The 18,397-nt window shown below is 45.5% G+C and overlaps 1 protein-coding gene across 3 annotated transcripts; it reads left to right on the top strand.

Annotated features, from left to right (window-relative positions):
- Positions 1-471: 471 nt before the first annotated feature.
- On the top strand, positions 472-18,074 carry nr4a3 (nuclear receptor subfamily 4, group A, member 3; the record flags this gene model as incomplete). 3 transcript variants are annotated; one of them, XM_083887947.1, is made up of 8 exons in its annotated part: positions 472-577; positions 1,202-1,366; positions 5,126-5,961; positions 9,996-10,125; positions 11,044-11,207; positions 11,328-11,527; positions 14,740-14,918; positions 16,565-18,074. In XM_083887947.1, 8 exons carry the CDS (start codon positions 472-474, stop codon positions 16,825-16,827), a joined length of 2,043 nt encoding a protein of 680 aa, XP_083744073.1. In that variant the 3' UTR covers positions 16,828-18,074. The 3 variants fall into 3 exon arrangements, with proteins under 3 accessions (XP_083744073.1, XP_083744072.1, XP_083744074.1); XM_083887946.1 differs by having other exon boundaries at positions 1,196-1,366; XM_083887948.1 differs by lacking the exon at positions 472-577 and adding an exon at positions 1,838-1,919 and having other exon boundaries at positions 1,329-1,366.
- Between the last annotated feature and the right edge of the window lie 323 nt (positions 18,075-18,397).

Genomic DNA, 18,397 nt, shown 5'->3' with positions numbered 1-18,397 from the left:
ATGCAGAACTAAACAATAGATTAACGTCTCCAAATCAGCCATAATCAGAGAATCTGCTCTGTGTTCTTTATTAAAATATGAATTTGCAGCCTGATGTTGTTCTGACCAAATAATTATTTGGAACATATACGTTTAACACAGATGGGGATGAGCAGGGTGCAGGTGACTGTAGAGAGCTGCGGCTTGTGGACTGACAGAAATTAAATCCCGGATTGACCACATCCTAGAGGGTCTGTGTATGTGTGTGTGTATGTGTGTATGTGTGTGTTGCAAAAAAAAAAGACAATGTGTGTGTGTTAATAAGGGAGTGTGTGACAGGGAGGGGGCGCTCTGGGCCTTGAAATCCAAAGGACGCTGTGCGCCCTGCTGCAGTTGAGTGAGTAGTTGGAGGCGCACGGCGCGCAGGAGTCTGCTGGTTTGGTTTCGGGTCCGACTCTCCAAAGTTTCCACATTATCTCTCTCTCCTTCTGGATGAACCCTGAGCGCGCGAACACGGCGGTTATCACTGGGAAGAAAGGCGATGGCCTGCGGGGCGAACTGGCACAGACAGCTTTTATCAAAGTTATCACTTTTGTAGGTCTGTATTTATTTATTTTTTGGAGAAGCTGTTGTTTAGCTCTTCACCTGGATGAAATTGGCGTTTGCAACACAAAATGACAAATAGTATAATAACGGAATAATGCTTTGTGTTAAAGAATGAAACCAATCACCCACGTAAGTGCAAGTCTTGAAATGAGCAAAACATCCTCAGTTGTGGTTCTTAATATACTCTTTGTAGCACATATTCAAAGCCATGTTTGATGTCAGAAATGTTCTTTTTAATGAAACGTGTCTCTTGTGATATAAATGGACTTTACTGGAGAATTGCAATGAAAAGTTTTTTTTTCTGTTTGCAAACGCTGTCCCTTTTTTTTTGCATCTTTACATCCGATGTACTAACTCAACAGATTTTTTTTTTCTCTGAAAAAAAGCACATTTTTTGGAAATGACTGCTGCTCATTTACTTTGAATTGCGGCAACGTTTCTCTGGGCCAAGGTGGTTTGGAGGGTATTGAGGATCTTGTAAAGTGCTACCCCAAAATAGAATTTTCGAACTAAAGTCATGTAAAGATGAGATTCCTTATCAGAAAAAAGCATCAGTAAGGTTCATTGGTTTTCACTCAGCCTTGTTGTGATCGAGTCATTTCTGCTCCAGACACAGGTTCGGAAGAGCGCGCCCAGCTCAGCTCTGAGACCCAGCGACTGGTGACTTCTTCTGCGACGCCTGCTGAGTCTTCCCCGCTCCAGCAGCCTTGTCCCGGCCGCAGCCACGCCGACACACCACCCCGGACACCCAGCACCATTCAGCGCGTAGCTCCTCCACCAGGTAGGTTATACAGAGAGAGGCATCAGCACACTAGTTCCTTTCCTTATTTCTTTCTTTCTCTCTTTCTTTCCTTCTTTCTTTCTTTATCTTTATTTTTGGTGTGATGTATGATTTTTAAAAAATGCCATCACGGTCAATTAAAAAAATACAAATTAAGAAAGGAGCTAAGCCTAAATAATTATCTTTGTTTGACCTCTTTTTAAAATATATCTTTTAAACAAACGGTGACGCTTTAAGAACACACGCTGCTCTGCTCTGTTCTTTGTGTGTCAGCTGTGTGAGTTGACATTTGAAAACTGTCAGAAATAAGAGACACGCCCGAATATAGACAGTGTCAGATCTTTACGCACAAGCGTAGAAGTGTGAAAGCACTGGATTAAATACAGGCTGGGGGGGGGTGAAAAACAACAACTAAATATTAAAAATGTGTACTTGTATTTATGTCTGCAACTTGATGTTTTTATTTATTAGATCTATGGCATTGTGACAATGAACAAGCGCGCTCAGTTATTGGAACAGCTGCAGTTTGTCCAGTTGAAATGCACACCTCGAGGTTAGAGCCTGTTTCCCTTCGCCTCACTATTGCCGCTGCTGCTGCTGCTGCTGCTGCTGCTGCACCACCTGTGCGTCTGGCTGCTTGGGTTGTTGTCTGTCCTTTTCCTCACACACACACTTTCTCTTTCTCTCTCTCTCTCTCACACACACACACACACAAACACACACACACCTGCTCGCATGCAAGTGTAACAAAAGACAACCTGATGTATGCGGTGTAGAAGTGGCCATAGCCTGAGCAACTGGCTATAGGGCTGAGATTTAATCTGTTATAGGTTAAGATTAGGATTAGGCACTGACTTGTTGTGGTTAAAGTAAGGGATCACACTTTCTTTAGTCTTTCCAAATTAATATAAGTCAATGCAGTGTACAGGGCTGCACAAACCTGTGTGTGAGTGAGCGCGCCACCAAGTCACCTCATATGAAGGATGGAAAAGGATGAAGAGACAGTGTTCAGTGGATTTACAGGTTCTTCTCGGGATAAGGGTGCGTGTTATTGGCAGAAAGAACATATGCTGGTTAGTGTTTACATCATGAAACCGATGTAAGGCGTGTGTGCGTTCGTGCGCATGCAGCCTTCATCCTGCAAGGCGTCTTTCCTCACCCCCTACACACTCAAATATCATAATCCGGACGGTGTTCAGCACAAACTGCTGTTTGCGAAGTTGTTCGACAACGTTTGCCTCCCTGTGTAACCACACGCATACACGCACACACGCACACACACACACACACACACACACACACACACACACATCACTGCCAGTGATCTGAGGCTCGACCTATAGTGACATGACACACGCAGAGAAATCCTCAGATGAGGTCTGATCAGCAGTATATATAAAGACAGACTGTAACCCATAAAGGTCCCGTGACGCCCATGATGTCGCGCGCGTGTGTGTGTGTGTGTGTGTTTTTTCCACGTGGGTTGAAGAGCTGGTCACTTGTGGCAGAAACAAACTTCATGACGTCAAACAGACGTAGGCCTGCAGCTTGACTCACATCCTCGATTAAAAAAAAAAAACAAAAAAAAAAAATAACAACTTAATATCCCCATTGAGACTTCACTGCATATATTGTTCTTATACTGAATTATTATTAGACAACAGTTTCAAATTGAACTTAAAATGAACCAGTCAATGTATTTTTAGGTTTGAAGCTTTTTTCAAATCAATTATAGAATTATTATTATATGTGTAGAATTAGAGTTATATATGAGTTATTTTTGCACATACATCGGTTAGTGATAGATAGTGAATCTTCTGACCTCTTTAGAGTGCGCCCGTGGAGCAATGTGGTGCCTTGCTCGGGGGCACAACAGCCCGGGATGTGAACCGGCGACCCTCCGGTTACAAGCTCAATTCATTTTCTCCTGCCCTCCCCTCTTTTCTTTGCAATGTGTCAGCTCGATGCCTCAGACCTGGAGAAACAGGGAATAAATAAAGGTCAGGGGTTAGTGAGATGATGACGGGATGAAGAAGCGTGTCCCACATATAGGACAGTTTTTATTTGACTTAATTACCGCTTCGATTCTTCCCTCGGTGTTTTTCATCCCCCCACAGCCAAACAGACACTGCTCCTCAGGAAGCTATGATTTAATTGTGTCAGTGTGTCTCAAATTAATGTGTCACTTCCCTGATTTCCGCTCTGGGTGACATGCGTGCGATTTATTGTCCACGAATGACCACAGACCAAAAAGTTGTGAAATTCTATTCTTATTAGCGTGTTAGTATGTGGGTTGTTTGTTTTTTTTGGTTTTTTTTTTAATGAAGTCACAGGCCTTTATTTGGCTCTCTGTGACTGTGTTTGGATGGAGGTATTTGTGAGCGCTTTAACAGCCTGTATTTGACTAGACAAACATGACGCGCGGGGAAAACAGGGGCGATTACGGCAGCAGCGCGCGCGCGCACATGCTGGGCGTCAATGGCAGCAGCGCAGTGTTGACAGATCGGGGAGCGACGAGCAAACACCACCGAAACCCTGACTGCGCACGATAATCATGACCGATTATGGTGCGCACGCGCTCGTCGCACACGCACGCGCGCGCGCACAGAGCACACACACGCACGCGAGCGCAGGCGAGGTGGATTACGTAAGAAGTTTGATAAGACGAGAGCATTTATGATGATGATGATGATGATCATGATGTCTAGTCTGTTACTATGACAGAATTAAATCACAAAGGGAAATTGAAGACATACTGACTGGTGTCTGCTCTCTCTCTCTCTCTCTCTCTCTCTTTCTGTGTGTATGAGGAACACTTTTTATTCAAAGCCATCTTTGTGATGACACTTTGACCTTGTGCAGAACTTGGTTTAGGTCATAAGGGTTAGTTGTTGATGTTATGTTTAAGGTTAGGGTTAAGGGTGGGGGGGAAAATGAATGCTGTGTAAACATGTGTGACTGTGTGGCATCCAGAAAACCCCACAGGGTTTCCATTATTATTTAATGTTATCTCATCTGCTTTGCCATCTCACTAATCAGAGCACACACACACACACACACAGAGAGAGAGAGAGACACACACACACTTGGACTGGATCTGTGCTTTGACCGCTCTGCCACAGAATTTGCACTCATGATGAATTACAGCCTCTCTAACTAAACTAAACTAACTGCGGGAGAATCTGCCACATTTTGTGGTTTTGTGTGTGTGTGCTTGACTGCTCCAAATATTTCAGCTGCTCTCAATTAAGTGCAATGATCTTGGCTGTAAAGCAGCAAATGGTGTAAAGAGCAGTTAAAAATTGTTTTTTTATATATATATATATATATATATATATATATATATATCATTTGAAAGGTGCATTTGACACTGTGCTTTGACACAGTTGTCTCAAGTCAAGTCTCAGACACGTCACGAGCTGAAGAACTGCCTGTTCCAATAGAGCTGTGCTTTGTCATTCACTATTAAATTGTTGCCCATGTTTAGCGTTTTTCACCTTTTTAGTGCATGTGCTACTACTGGAGTTTAAATCTCTTAGATTTACTGTCGGTCGGGTTGTTCCTGAACTGTGCGTCTTCTCACTTTCAAATCATTGTTAAACTAATGATTGATTAAACTTTCCTCTCTGACTAATGGTTGTTGCTGTACAGCTGTTCTCCGCTAACACCAGACCAATGCTTTGACAGAATAATAATCTGGGATACATGTTTACTGATGTGCCACTCCTAACCTGTGCGTGTGCTCTGTTTCCCTGACAGACATGCCCTGTGTGCAGGCTCAATACGGGCCGGCCCCTCCAGGCTCCGCCTACTCTGGCCAGTCCTTCAGTTACCAGGGCGACAGTTACGGCTCTGACCTTATGACCCCTGACTACACCAAGCTGGACCTGGGCGGGGGTGAAATCTCCGCCGCTGCCACCACTTCCCTCCCCAGCTTCAATGTCTTTGTGGAGGGAAGCTACGAGCCCAAGTCTTCTTGCCTCTACCAGATGCCCACACACAGGCCCACCATCAAAAAAGAGGAGGACAGCTACCCGACGGCTCCGCCACTGGACGCCCTGTCCTCCTCCTCCATGTACTTTAAACAGTCTCCCCCCTCCACTCCCACGACACCATCCCTGCCTCCCCAGCCTGGCTCCTCTTTCCTGTGGGAGGAGCACACCCTGGCCCCTCCGTCACATCCCCACTCTCTGGGCTCCAGCATGGAGACGGGGCCCCTCAAGTCTCCCCGCTTTTCTCACTTCTACCAGCATTCGCCGCCTCACAGTGGCGGCAGCGTCAGCGGCTATGAAAGTCTGGGAGGAGGCCTGGTGCGAACCTCCTCTTCTTCCTCCTCCTCCTCATCCTCAGTCTCTCATCCTCACGGCCCACCTCTGGATCAGCCCATGTACCAGCTGCACCGCGGGGCCGGCGGCAGCAGCCTTGCCTTCCGCTCCCTGGCTCTCGGGCCCTGTGGCCCCCTACTAGGAGACAACCTGCCCTCTCCCCCTCCACGTGGCCCTCAAGGAGAAGGCGTCTGTGCAGTGTGTGGGGACAATGCTGCCTGCCAGCACTATGGTGTACGCACTTGTGAGGGCTGCAAAGGCTTCTTCAAGGTAAAAACACTTCATATTCACATCATATTTTTACTCCTAAAACAGTGCAAACAGAGGCTCTAGCTATTATTATATCACTCAAATTTGTCTTGGTTCTGGTTAGGGCTGAGTATCAAACTTCAACATAACAAAATATTGAAAATATGACATCCGACATTACATTTTGGTATCCGAGGAGTTTATATCATCAGCGTCAGTGAGCAGCAGCATGAGATCTAACAGTGCTCATGAGCTAAAGTGCATGGAATAAATATGAGAGCAGAAATGTGACCGAAAATGAAATGTATTTGCCAAAGCAGATTTGATAAAATTACCTACACTTTGTGCTCCTTTTATTTCAAAACTGACTTTCCACCCTATAAATATCAACCTCATTTTTGAAGACAAGATGTAAATTCCTTGCCATGTGTTGATCTGAGACAGTTGCATCACTTCCACTCTAGACTCTTAATTCTCTGAGTTCACCAAATCACCTTTCATGTCAGTACAAAAAGCACAACCCACCCTTGTTGCTTGCGTGAGAACACACAGGATGATAAAAAAAAAAAACGCATGTCGTCTCTCAAAACAACCCAAGGTTCAATTGCTCCGCATGCTCGACGCTCACCTACTCAGAAATTAAAAAGTATGATGGCAGTGCCGTGGAAAAGGAATCCGCCTTGAATTCAAAATTTCCTCTCAGTTGATGGTGACTCACTGGCCACAGAATTGCCCAAGTTCACTGACTATAATACTCAGGGTGATATGAGTCAGTTTGAGATCTGGTCGGTCAGATTCAGTCATCTCAGTGTCTCACATCACATTCTACGGCACACGCGTGCGACAACATGACAACAGTCACCTCCAAAACTCAAGACATTGCCCTGCATTGTTTTTGAATTATAATGTTTCCCACACTTGTTAAGCCTCCCATTGCATTGCATGAGACAAGGGAGGGAAATTAAGAGACAGCAAGAAGGAGGGTGCAAGCGCAGTGGTAATTGAATAATGCCTCTGGTAGGTGGAAATGAATTATCCTTCTTTTCAATTAGTTTCACAATTTGTTTTTATTTAGTAATTAATGAAAGCAGTGTCTGGTGGCAGTAGGCCGCAGGCTGTCTGCTCGCTGCAGCTCTCCACAGCCACACAAGCCTGTCAGACCTCGCTATGTTTCCTTTACACACATGCAGATGCAGCCAACCATGCACTCACAACATATGCACACGACCACACAGTCACATACAGAAAAACATGTTTATTCATACAGCGTCACGTGCCTATTTCTCAGGCTATTACCCTCCTGAATACAGGATGTCAACAGCAGAGACACTCACTTTTCTTCTTTTTTTTCCATATTCATATTCGCACGTACATAACGTCCATTATCCTGATAGTTTTATTGTCCCTTTAAATTATTTCCCTGATTATATTTAATTATTCTTGAGCAGTTATTACACATAAAACCGTAGCAGAGGTTCGCTGTGAATTATTTTTATCTCATTAGTCCGATTTGAAACACATTTTCATTGTGAATTAGGGTTAGCTCTTAAACAAGAAGTCCATTTTTTTTCCCTGTTTGCTATTTTTGGCAGAATAATGCATTCCATTCACTGGTTTCCATTAAATTAGTGAACCTATTCAGATTGATTTTTTTGTAAAAAAAAAAAAAAAAAAAAAACTTGATGTCAGCTTTTAGCACAAACCAAGCATTGTGCTAAAAACAATATTATGAAAAGTGGCCTCATCACTTAAGTTGTGGTTTTATCAGTCAGAATAGAGTTCATTTTATTTTTAATTGCATGCACATCTTAAATAGGTTGCAGGTGAAAAGTTAATTCTAAAAAAAAAGAAAATAGCCTAACAGATAAACACATTCAGTACATGTTGTACTAATTTTTCTATCCGCTTGTAAAGCGTAATGAATTTATTCCATAAATAAAACAATAAAACCAGATCCCTACTATCGATTTTTATAGAAACCACCCTTGCACTTTCCAGGAGTGAGTGTGATTGCGGCTGATTAAGCAGCAGAGGAGTGTAGGGGATAGACGAGACAGCAGGAGGGAGGAAGGGGAGCAAAAGTCCCTAAAGACTTTTAATTTAAGCTAAGGCCATTAGCACATGTTACATGTCAAGAATCTGCCTCTGCGCTCTGTCCAGACCCAATGACACCTGCAGCATGTGAGCTTCTGCAGGCCAAACTACAAATCTCCCTTAAATTCTGACATGTCATTTCAATTAAGTCTTATGCTCAGACAAACACTGCTGCTCAAAAGCTTCTGGTGGGTCTCTTTTTTAGCATTTGAGATGCCAGTGCTCCACATTGTTTATTTACAAAGTCAATTCACACACACACACACACACACTGCACTACATCAGTGCAGAGACACAGCAGCACTCACTCACAAGAGTTTATTTCACCCCTAACTGATCTTTCAAACTCTGACTTTTCTTGGAATCAACCATCTTATAAATGAGGCCTTCTTCAGGTCAAGAGAAGCACCTCCTGGAACAACCATCAGGGTCAAACTCAGCCTGCACTCCATATTTTGTGTGAACCCTCTGTATGCTGAAGGAAATAAAACAGCAACTGCAAAAGATGGAGTTGAGGGGAAAAAAATACTTGTTTTTAAGGAATGTCTCCAGAAAAGAGTGACAGAAGTTTTCATTTTAATTTAGCTAAGAGTGTTAATGTCTTTGAACACTGTGTTGGCCTCACTTGTACAGGTGTAAATGAAAAAGCTTGCATGTTGAGTCTTCTGTGCTTGACCCATGCCTCTCGTGATGCAGCCCAGTTCTGATTCCCACTAAACGGATGCTATTTGTTTTCCCCTCAACCGCATTAATGACTAAAACTAACTTATCCCCGCGATCACGGGTCACTGGCCATTAAAGAAGATGAGAGGGAGAAGTTCACGGTGATCTGCGATGCCATGGCAACCGCTCTCATCCGGCGCTGGCGACCATTACGCGCGAGTTCCGCACTCGCGCCGGAGCATATGAAATAATTGGTGTGTTATTGGTCTCCCGGGGGGCGCGGGCATGTGTGGCGCGAGGGGTTCCTAATTGGATTTATTTGTTTTGATGTGTTTTAGAGGCGTTAAAGACGAGAGGAAGCCGCGACACTCAGACGTATGTTTGTTTAGTCGGTGATTTCTTCTTCTCTGCCCTCTGACCCCAAATATCAGTGTGTGTGTGTGTGCGCGCGTGCGTGTGAGAGAGAGAGAGACTGGAGTACTTGATCCCGAGGCAAAGGTGTGTCAATGAGAGTTCTAAAGAAAGACAGTTTGGCACCATGCTCCATCTAAAGCGTAATCACCCGCAGGTGCACGCGCGTACGCTATGTTTGTGCATACAGTATTTAGAATAATTACCTCATTTGCTTTAAATAGACTCGTCCTGCATTCACACCCACTGCTCCGGAAACATGATTGTGGCCTATTCTCCTCGGGGAAGTTTTTTTTCATTGAGTGACTGTGCGCGGGAACGCACGTGCAGCAGCCATTCACCAGCAGCGTCTCTGTCATTATTGCACTTCATCGGCGCGAGGAGCGCTACACCCGGCTCCCACGTGGTCCGTTTCTGATTTCATTTTAATAAGGTCAGTAATAATCGCGCGCAAGCCAGTCGAGGAGAAAACAGCTCCCGCGGGGCCCATTGAGTAGAGGCGCGATTGCGCGAGGCACCGGAGATGCCACGAGCTGACCCGCCAGCTTCACAAACAATGTGATCACGCGGCTCTCGCGGCCGCACTCCCCTCCTGTCTCGCGGGACCCGCCTCGGCACGCCACGCGCTCGGTCCCCATTGTCATCTCGGGCGCTAATAAAATTGTCCCTCCTGCAGGCGAGTCTTGTTGGAAAATTAATTTTATCTAATTATACTGATGTCACCGCCGCCTTTCAGTGCGTAATTAAAATCTGACCTGCGAGCCTCCGCTTTCATTCTTTGATGGGAGGAGGAGGGGGGGAAAAAAGCTGAAATTGAATTAAACAAATCACATATTAGTTGGATGATTGTGTTTGGAGGCTGACTGCCCTGTGTCTTGTCTCTGCAGCGCACCGTGCAGAAAAACGCCAAGTATGTGTGTTTGGCCAGTAAGAACTGTCCTGTGGACAAGAGGAGACGCAACCGCTGCCAGTACTGCCGCTTCCAGAAGTGTCTCAGTGTGGGCATGGTGAAGGAAGGTAAGACACCTGGCTTCAAACCTGCAGCCATAAAGTTTGCCCATTATGCAATTGTAGTTTAAAGAGTCTTACCTGCACTGTGGTGGCAGCATCACACACACACACACACACACACACACACACACACCTTCATCCCTTCTCCAGTAGAATATTCACCACACATTAAGTAGCTGAAAGAGACACAGGTGTCAGTGAGCACTCTGCTCAACGTTTCTCACACATTTGTTACCATCTTGAGTCATCAGGTATTGTACTGTCCTCTGTCACCTGTCCTGTAACCCCCCCAACTCACTCACACACACTTCCCCCTTTAACGCTCTCCAGTCCAGGGAACAGCTTCACTGCCATCTGCTGGTTAGTTGCCTCTAATGTACAGGATGGTGTGGAAGTTTTGGGGTCTTCCTCTCAAGCCTAAAGGGGTAGTTTGCAGGTTTTATTGATCATCGTTATTGATGCGGGATAAAGTAAATGAAGGACTCTAGGAGAGGGGTAAAAAAATAATCCCGCACCTCCCCGGGTCTCCATTTACGGCCAAATGGGTCCCGTCATGGGAGGCTTTGTCACACACACACATAATCACAGAGAGCAGGTGCTCCTGTTGGCTCTTCTGCTACATCTGCTCTGCATACAGAGAGAGTTGGACAATATATGCAATAAACCAAGTCTTGGTATCAGCAGATATGAAGTGATTGCCTTATGAAACATGACAGGAGTTCAGGAGAGAAGTCATCATTCCAAAACGTTAATATGTTGGATGACTCAACTGTTTTTCTACTTATTCACCACTGACTATCTCACTGTCAGTGAGAGAATAGCCTGGAGTCCTTTGTGTGCACGTGAGCACAAACATTAGTTTATCAGCTCCTCCAGCAGGACCATGTCATTCATGCTGCTCCACGTCTCTTCTCTGGTCCACAGTGGTGCGCACTGACAGCTTGAAGGGGCGCAGAGGTCGACTTCCTTCCAAACCAAAGAGCCCACTGCAGACAGAAGCATCTCCACCGTCTCCACCTCTCACCCTGCTCTCCGCCCTGCTCAGGGCTTACTCCCACTGCACACCCCGTGACTTCGACTACAGCCAGGTGCTCCACCGAACTCCTTGACTCCATCATTCATTTCAGTCACAGAAATTGCTTTGAAAGCGATATAGATATATATATAGTGTATGGCGTTTGTAAGTCGTTTCTTTTCTGTCTCCACAGTTCAGTGCCGCCGACCCTCCGTCCTCCACTTCAGACTCTGAGCACATCCAGCTCTTCTACAGGCTGCTCACCATCTCGATGGAGACCACGCGGTGCTGGGCAGAGCGGCTGCCCGGCTTCTCCGAGCTCCACCGCGAGGATCAGAACCTGCTCATAGACTCTGCCTTTCTGGAGCTGTTTGTCCTGCGACTTGCTCACAGGTAAGAGAAACGTGATGGATGAGCGCTTTAATTCCGTCTGATTCTACTTTTCACTTCCCTCACAACATTTCTAAAACTATGCCATTGCCAGCAACAATTTGCCTTCTCTTAGGAAACCATAGGCAGTTGATATCCTTTACCATAACGGCACAGTGTGTAAGTGTGCAGGCAAAGCTGTTGTGCCGCTGTGTTGGTGTATCTTCAGAGTAGGAGTGGAGCCGACTGAGTAATCGCCATATGAAGCAAATTATGAATGGAGTCTGTAGCTATGACAGCAGCTACACCCACAGAGTTCCGCTCTGCCGGGCTGATATCTGACGCACGGAGAGGCTCTGTGTGCGTTCTGGTGGCTAAAACTGTGCTGACATTGTGAACTGTGAATTGACAGGATCAATTCCTCCCGAAATGTGGTCAGCTGAGCCACTGAAAAGAGCTGTTACGGAAGGAAGGAAGGAAATAAATATTAAATTCAGCAACTGAAATTTGAAAAAAAAAGTAATCACCTCAATTTACCGCATGTGTCCAAGGACGTATGTGTGAGAAAGCATGTATGTGTGTGTGTGTGTGGATACCTGTGGTGCCATTATGACTGTCCCAGCCCATCTCTGGTTCAGAATTGCCCTGGGTTACTGGTTTGCTCTGGAAAGGCATGTAGCTGGTTAAATTTATAGGCAGGAGGGGGGGTCAGCTACAAGCTCATCCTTTTGTCTGCACGGTCGTTAAAGGCAGAAACCAACACAGTCAGACACACAAGTGCACTTACTCACACACTCACACACACACTCACACACACAGTGACAATGTCGAACGCTAACTTTCTCTCCTCCTCCCAGCATTGGTCCAGGTGCAGGGTGGGTAGAGGATGGGTGGTGGCATCACAGTCCCAGCAGGAGCAGGATCAGGCTGGGACTGTGACTCACGATAAATGGTGGCTTCATAGAGGCCCTTATCAAACACACACACACACACAAGCGCTCTCTCTCTCTCTCACACACACACACACACACACACACACTGCTCATCTTCCCACCAGCCAAACTCCCACGGCACAAACACACACAAACACGGCTCTGTCTGACTTTCTCCCTGTTCCGTGAGAGCACAAGACGGGGGTCCACGCTCACTCTGATCTTGCTGCTGATGCAGCCTTGTAATGACCCCATGTTGAACTCGGATGCCTCGCAAAACCCCCCCCCCCACCCCCCCACAAGCGTGTGCTTGTATGCTTGCGAGTGTGTGTGTGCTCGGAGTGTGTAGAGTAAATTTGCTCCACTCTTCTGGACCGACATTGCTGTAAGCACCCCGTTACTAAACAGTTTCTGTGGTTATTGGTTGATTACCGTGGTGACAGCGTAGTCAAGGGTGAGAGGAATGTGTGGCAGTCATCCAACGGTGTGTGTGTGTGTGTGTGCGTGCCTGACATCTGCCTGACTGCTTGTCTGCCAGCCTGTCTCTGCAGCTTTGCTCATAAACAGACATGGGTCAAATGATAAATAATACTTTCTTTTTTTTTTTTTTTTTTAACTTGCATTATTTATGTAGTTTAAATGTAATCGGGACAATGCAGACGTTGTCATTTCAGAATCACCAACAGTGAGATATTTGCATTTTCTCTTCCCTGACAAGATTTACAGTATTTAAGACGGTTTAACTGTTTTACTAATAAAACGCCTCTGCTTTATTTGCAGTAGACGATAAATATAACCCATTTGGTGGCATTAATCTGTCAATCTATCATTCATAACGTTGCACGTAATAAAATGTTAATATCAGCGGGAAATGTGTTAAAAATGCAAAAGACTAATATGAATTTTTTTTTTTTTTACACAAAAAATAATGATGCGGCCATAAAAGCGATTTAAACTTTGTCCGATACGCAGTGCATTAAAGCAAAGGGGTGATGCTGAATGCAATAAACCTTTGAGACTTTACAACAACAAACAAAGGACACATTAAGGGGCATGTTTGCAGGGTTCATACTCTATGCAGTCTGACTACATATATGGACTATAAACCTACACATGAATCGTGAAGCTCGGCCTAGAGGAGACGTTATGAAGAGTACAACAGGAGAAGAAATTCAGTCTTTTTCAGTAACAGATGACGACTGAATTCCTCCCTCGTGCAGCCAGTCCTGCACGAACTTTGGCTTTTATTTATTTTTTCCTCCCACTGATTTTATATCTTCCTCACCTGCCAATAGTTTTTGAATTAGAATTCGGGTCCAGATAGTCACTTTTAATTTGTTGTTGTTGTTGTTCTTATCAGTCAGAAGACAGAATTAATGATGGTGCGAGCGAACGCGCGCGCGCATGTTTTCTGCCGATTGTGGGAGGAGTAGCTCTTTTTAAGCTGTTGTAACGATAATTGGACACAAATGGCATTTCATCTTCTCCTCGCAACTGCTAAACCGATGTTTGTGCAGGGTGTAATTTGAGGCTTCTCCTCCCTCCACCCCCCCCCCCCCCAATTTCACCTCCTTTCTCACCATCAGCTGTTTTCCAGTCACCCTCTTCAGCCTGTCTTCCTTTTGTCCTGCATATTCAATCTGTCTTAGCTCCGTGCCCGGCCTTTGTTGTGTTCTTGAGATCCACCAATGAAACACTGTAGCAGCAGCTCTGTGAGGATGGCCATGTACTTTTCTTTTTCGGCTCTAATAAAGACCAGTCATAACCCCCCCCACCCCCCCCCCCCCATTCACTGCTTGTTTTATCCTCCTTCCCTGCTTGATGGTGAAGGAGTGGGATGTTGTGTGTCGTGAGTAACTGATGGTTAAATGCATCTGAGAAGCCTTTTCATTTCCTCATTAAGGCTCTGTGTTTCCACTGCACACCACAGCCTGGGCACATTAAAGCTGTAACAGTTTACCTATCTGCAAATACACACACACACACACACACATATAGCGCAAGCCCTCTACCCTAACCCTTCACCCCACCCTGCTAAAAGGAAACAGGAAAGTTTTAAAATGCTATAATTTGGAAAACACAACTTGAATCAGCTGCATGCCTGTGTTTGATGTGTGAGTGCATACACTGCCAGGTTTTCACATTGTTTTTTTTATTGTAATTGTTTCCTTGCCCCAGTATCTCAAGCCATATTTACAATACATGAGGGGAAAATACTGCATTTCTTTGGAAGCCAGATCTAATAAGTAACGACTCTTCATTTCCCACCCACTTTTTCTCTCTCTCTCTCTCTCTATTTCCCAGGTCGGTGTTGTCAGAGGACAAACTAGTGTTCTGTAACGGCTTGGTGCTGCACAGGTTCCAGTGCCTTCGTGGGTTCGGAGAGTGGCTGGATTCCATCCGGGATTTCTCCACTCATCTCCAGAGCCTAAACCTGGACACCTCTGCCTTCGCCTGCTTGGCTGCCCTCGTACTGCTCACAGGTAAAAACACAAGCCGAAAGGTCTCAAACTCACACACCATCCCTATCCTACCATTCACACACACACACACACACACACACGCACATCACCGTTTATTTCTTCAGAGCTTTGTCTGTCACTGATTCACTGTGACGGCGGTGAGGTGGACACGTCCGGCCCGACGTCACACACACACATGCTCAAAAGCACACACATGTCCATGTGTGTTGTCACACACACTCCTGCCTGAAAACTGCAGAACTTGATACCCAGAAGCACCTGCTGCACCTGCCACACACCTGGCCCGCTCTCTAATCAGTGTGCATGTGTGAAAAACGCAGGGAGAGGTAACAGCTTTCTCTGTGAAAGCACATGTGATATGCAAAAGAAGAGACAAGAGCTGTCAGTGTAGTAGATTAGAAATGCATTAGAAATAGTCTATTACCTGCGTCGCCCAAGGTGACTGTGGACACTTGTGCAATTAAGTGTTCACATAAAAAATTTTTTTTTTTACACCTTCACATCGGAGTAAATGTCTAATGGGTAGAATACCCCTCCCCCCTATACTCACCTCCTCTTCCTCCACTTCCTCTCCCCATGTCTAAGCCTCCAACCCCATCCTTTCTCTCTGGGGGAGCACTTAACTCTGTGCCTGATCGACCAGCCCACTGTGGAGCACAGCTCCGGAATGGCGTCCGCGCTGTTCTCAGTGGCACTCTGCCACCTCGGCAAAGCACACAGCGCACTACCACAACAGAGCCCTTCGGAGCCACCAGGCGATCGACTGCTTCAGAGTGGCCTGTGTAGAAAGGCAGTCATCGATCCCTCCCCGGGAGCTCGCACACATAGAGAAAGAAGGGATAGGGAGAGCAAAGAGAGAGGGGAAGCGAGAGTGTAAAGCGCTGCGGTGAAAAGAGGGCCGGAGAGTAGACTCTGCACCTGCAAACTCAAGAAACAAACAAAAGAATCACATAAACAAACAATAAATAAGCTTCAGATAATGGAGACCTCAAAGTGAGAGTGGTCCAAGAGACAGCCTCCCAGCAGCAGGGACCAGCGTGTGTGTGTGTGTGTGTGTGTGTGTGTGTGTGTGTGTGTGTGTGTGTGTGTGTGTGTTGGGGGGGGGGGGGGGGGGGGGTTTGCGGTGTGGCGGCTGAACACCCTGTTCTCTGCAGAATGAGTTAGTGTCACATTAAGCTTGGTACGGGTGCCACTGGAGTTGCTATGGGCAGCAGTGTATGTGCGTATGTGTGCGTGTGTGACTCTAATTTCATTTGGCTGCTCACAGGGTCGAATAATCAGCTAATTGTCGAGCGCTGCTGTTTCTGCCAGTGTCTTAAACTGCAGGGACTATCTGTGTGTTTGTTATATATGTACGGTGCAGTGTGCATGTGTGTGTCTGTGTGTGTGTGTGTGTGTGTGTGTGCTTAAACAGTGTACGGGGGCTTATTAGGTTAGACCATGTATTGATCTCAAGTGAGCGAGACAGGTTAAGGCCTGTTAAGAACATGAGCCATACAGGCTAATGACGTGGAATTCAATTTTAAAGAAGATGTAGCTAACGCTCTTTCAGCTCATTGAACGTGTATGTGTGTGTTTGTTTGTGTGTGTGTGTGTGTTCCTTTCTTTCCATGACTTATCCTTGCAACATCTCTGTCTTTCTGCAGAGCAAGTCCCCGGTCTGAAGGACTCAAAGCGAGTTGAGGAGCTGCAGAATAAGGTGATTTCTTGTCTCCGAGACCATCTGGGTTGCGGCCCTTCTTCCTCCTCGTCCAAGGCTGCACCCCCTCTGAGTTGTATTCTGGGTTTAAGGGCAGAGCTCCGTTCCCAGAGAACCCAGGGCCTTCAACGAATCTTCTACTTGAAGCTGGAGGACCTGGTTCCACCTCCGCCGCTGATCGACAGATTCCTGGACACTTTGCCCTACTGACAGCCCAGTATGACCACACAGAGGAAAACACACATATTGTCCTGTTCAGGCATTTTTCCCCCGGTCCTGAGGAGCATGCACACTTATCCAGATGAGAGACTCATTCCCCTCTGACTGATGCAGATCAGAGAGAGCCAATCAGATGCTTTTTTGCTCTTCAGGACAACCAATCAAGAACTTCTTTTCACGCAGACAAACAGCCAACCAAATGCTTTTCACTGGTAAAAGACAATTACTCAATTTATCACGTTTTATTCTATCCTCCTGTTTTTTCCTCACATGGGGGAGGACGACCTTGTTGAGATGGACAATGGTAAAATGACTTATTTTCCTCTCTGTATCTGAGTGGCAGCTCATCCGGCACTGAAAAAGAAAGGAACCCCATGGTTTATGAGAACGGTTTATCTGTGCTGTGGCCTGGTTCGTCCACTCTGAGGACTTTTTTTTTGGTAAAGATCATATGTGACAGTGTGATCGACGTTGAAGATGTCCCTGTGAAACACAACTTGCGGTGCATCCTACTTCCTTCTGAAAGCAGGAATAGGTCGTTTTCATACTGAAATGTACTAAAAAAAACGTAGACACGCAGAAACATCGTTAAGCAAGACACAGATGTTTCATGAACACGTGGGAAGTAACTGTTGAGTAGAGCTCTTGATTCCAAGTGCAATTTCAAAAAGTGCTATCCCACCACGATAGGAAGAGACAGAGAAGGAATGGTTCAAATTCAAACTCTAAATTATTTTAATACAACGACTTGTCCTGTACTGTCTGTAGCTAAAAGAAAAGATGATGACAGTCTCCGTGCAACTTTAGAGAGCAGAGGAGATACTGTGCACTAATAATTGATGACTAAGTCACTCAGACTTGAACTTTGTTTTGTTTTTTTTATATCAATTCATTTTAAACTCATAGGTCAAGTAGGAGTGTGGAGGAATAAAACATGGAGAGAAATTGGCTTTTGAAGCACTTACACCCCCCTGAGAGGAGCTAGAGGCACAGACACACACCCTACCTGCTCACCTGGAGGACGGCGGAGAGCGCAGGAGAGAGGAGGGTGCTCGACAGATAGCTGTACGTCAAGGGGTGGAACATTCCGCAGTCATGCTCTTTTTTTCTATTTGTTTCTATTGATGAGCTCTTGTGAGAGCGATGAGGATATACGGTTGCATACTGTCTTTGTTTGTATACGCTTAGAAAAGCCAGGATCATATGCATGGTGTGTTAAAAGCCGTCAAGAGCTGCCATAGCTTGGTAAAACAGCTCGACCTGTGTTTGTGTATCAGACTGCGGCTCAACGGGGCTCCCCCCCCACCGGGGGGCCTCCACAACCTACTCACACACTCACAGCAGCAGTTTGACATATGGAAAAAAAAAAAAAAAGCAAATTATATAGATATAAATAAAAATATAAATATATAAATATATACAAATCTAATATTTTGAAGTGTTTTTAGCTTTTTCAAATATTGTGGTACAAGTTGTGCATTGTTTTTTGAAGAAGAGAAACAAAAAAGAAAAAAAAAGTTGCTGTTTTTTCAATGTCCCTCTTTGGTTTGAGTTTCCTGTT

This window comes from Microchirus variegatus (genome assembly GCF_963457635.1).
Source record: "Microchirus variegatus genome assembly, chromosome: 1".
Classification (NCBI taxonomy): Eukaryota; Metazoa; Chordata; class Actinopteri; order Pleuronectiformes; family Soleidae; genus Microchirus; species Microchirus variegatus.
The sequence above is the reverse complement of the archived record's forward strand: the minus strand, read 5'-3'. Positions and strand labels throughout refer to the sequence as shown.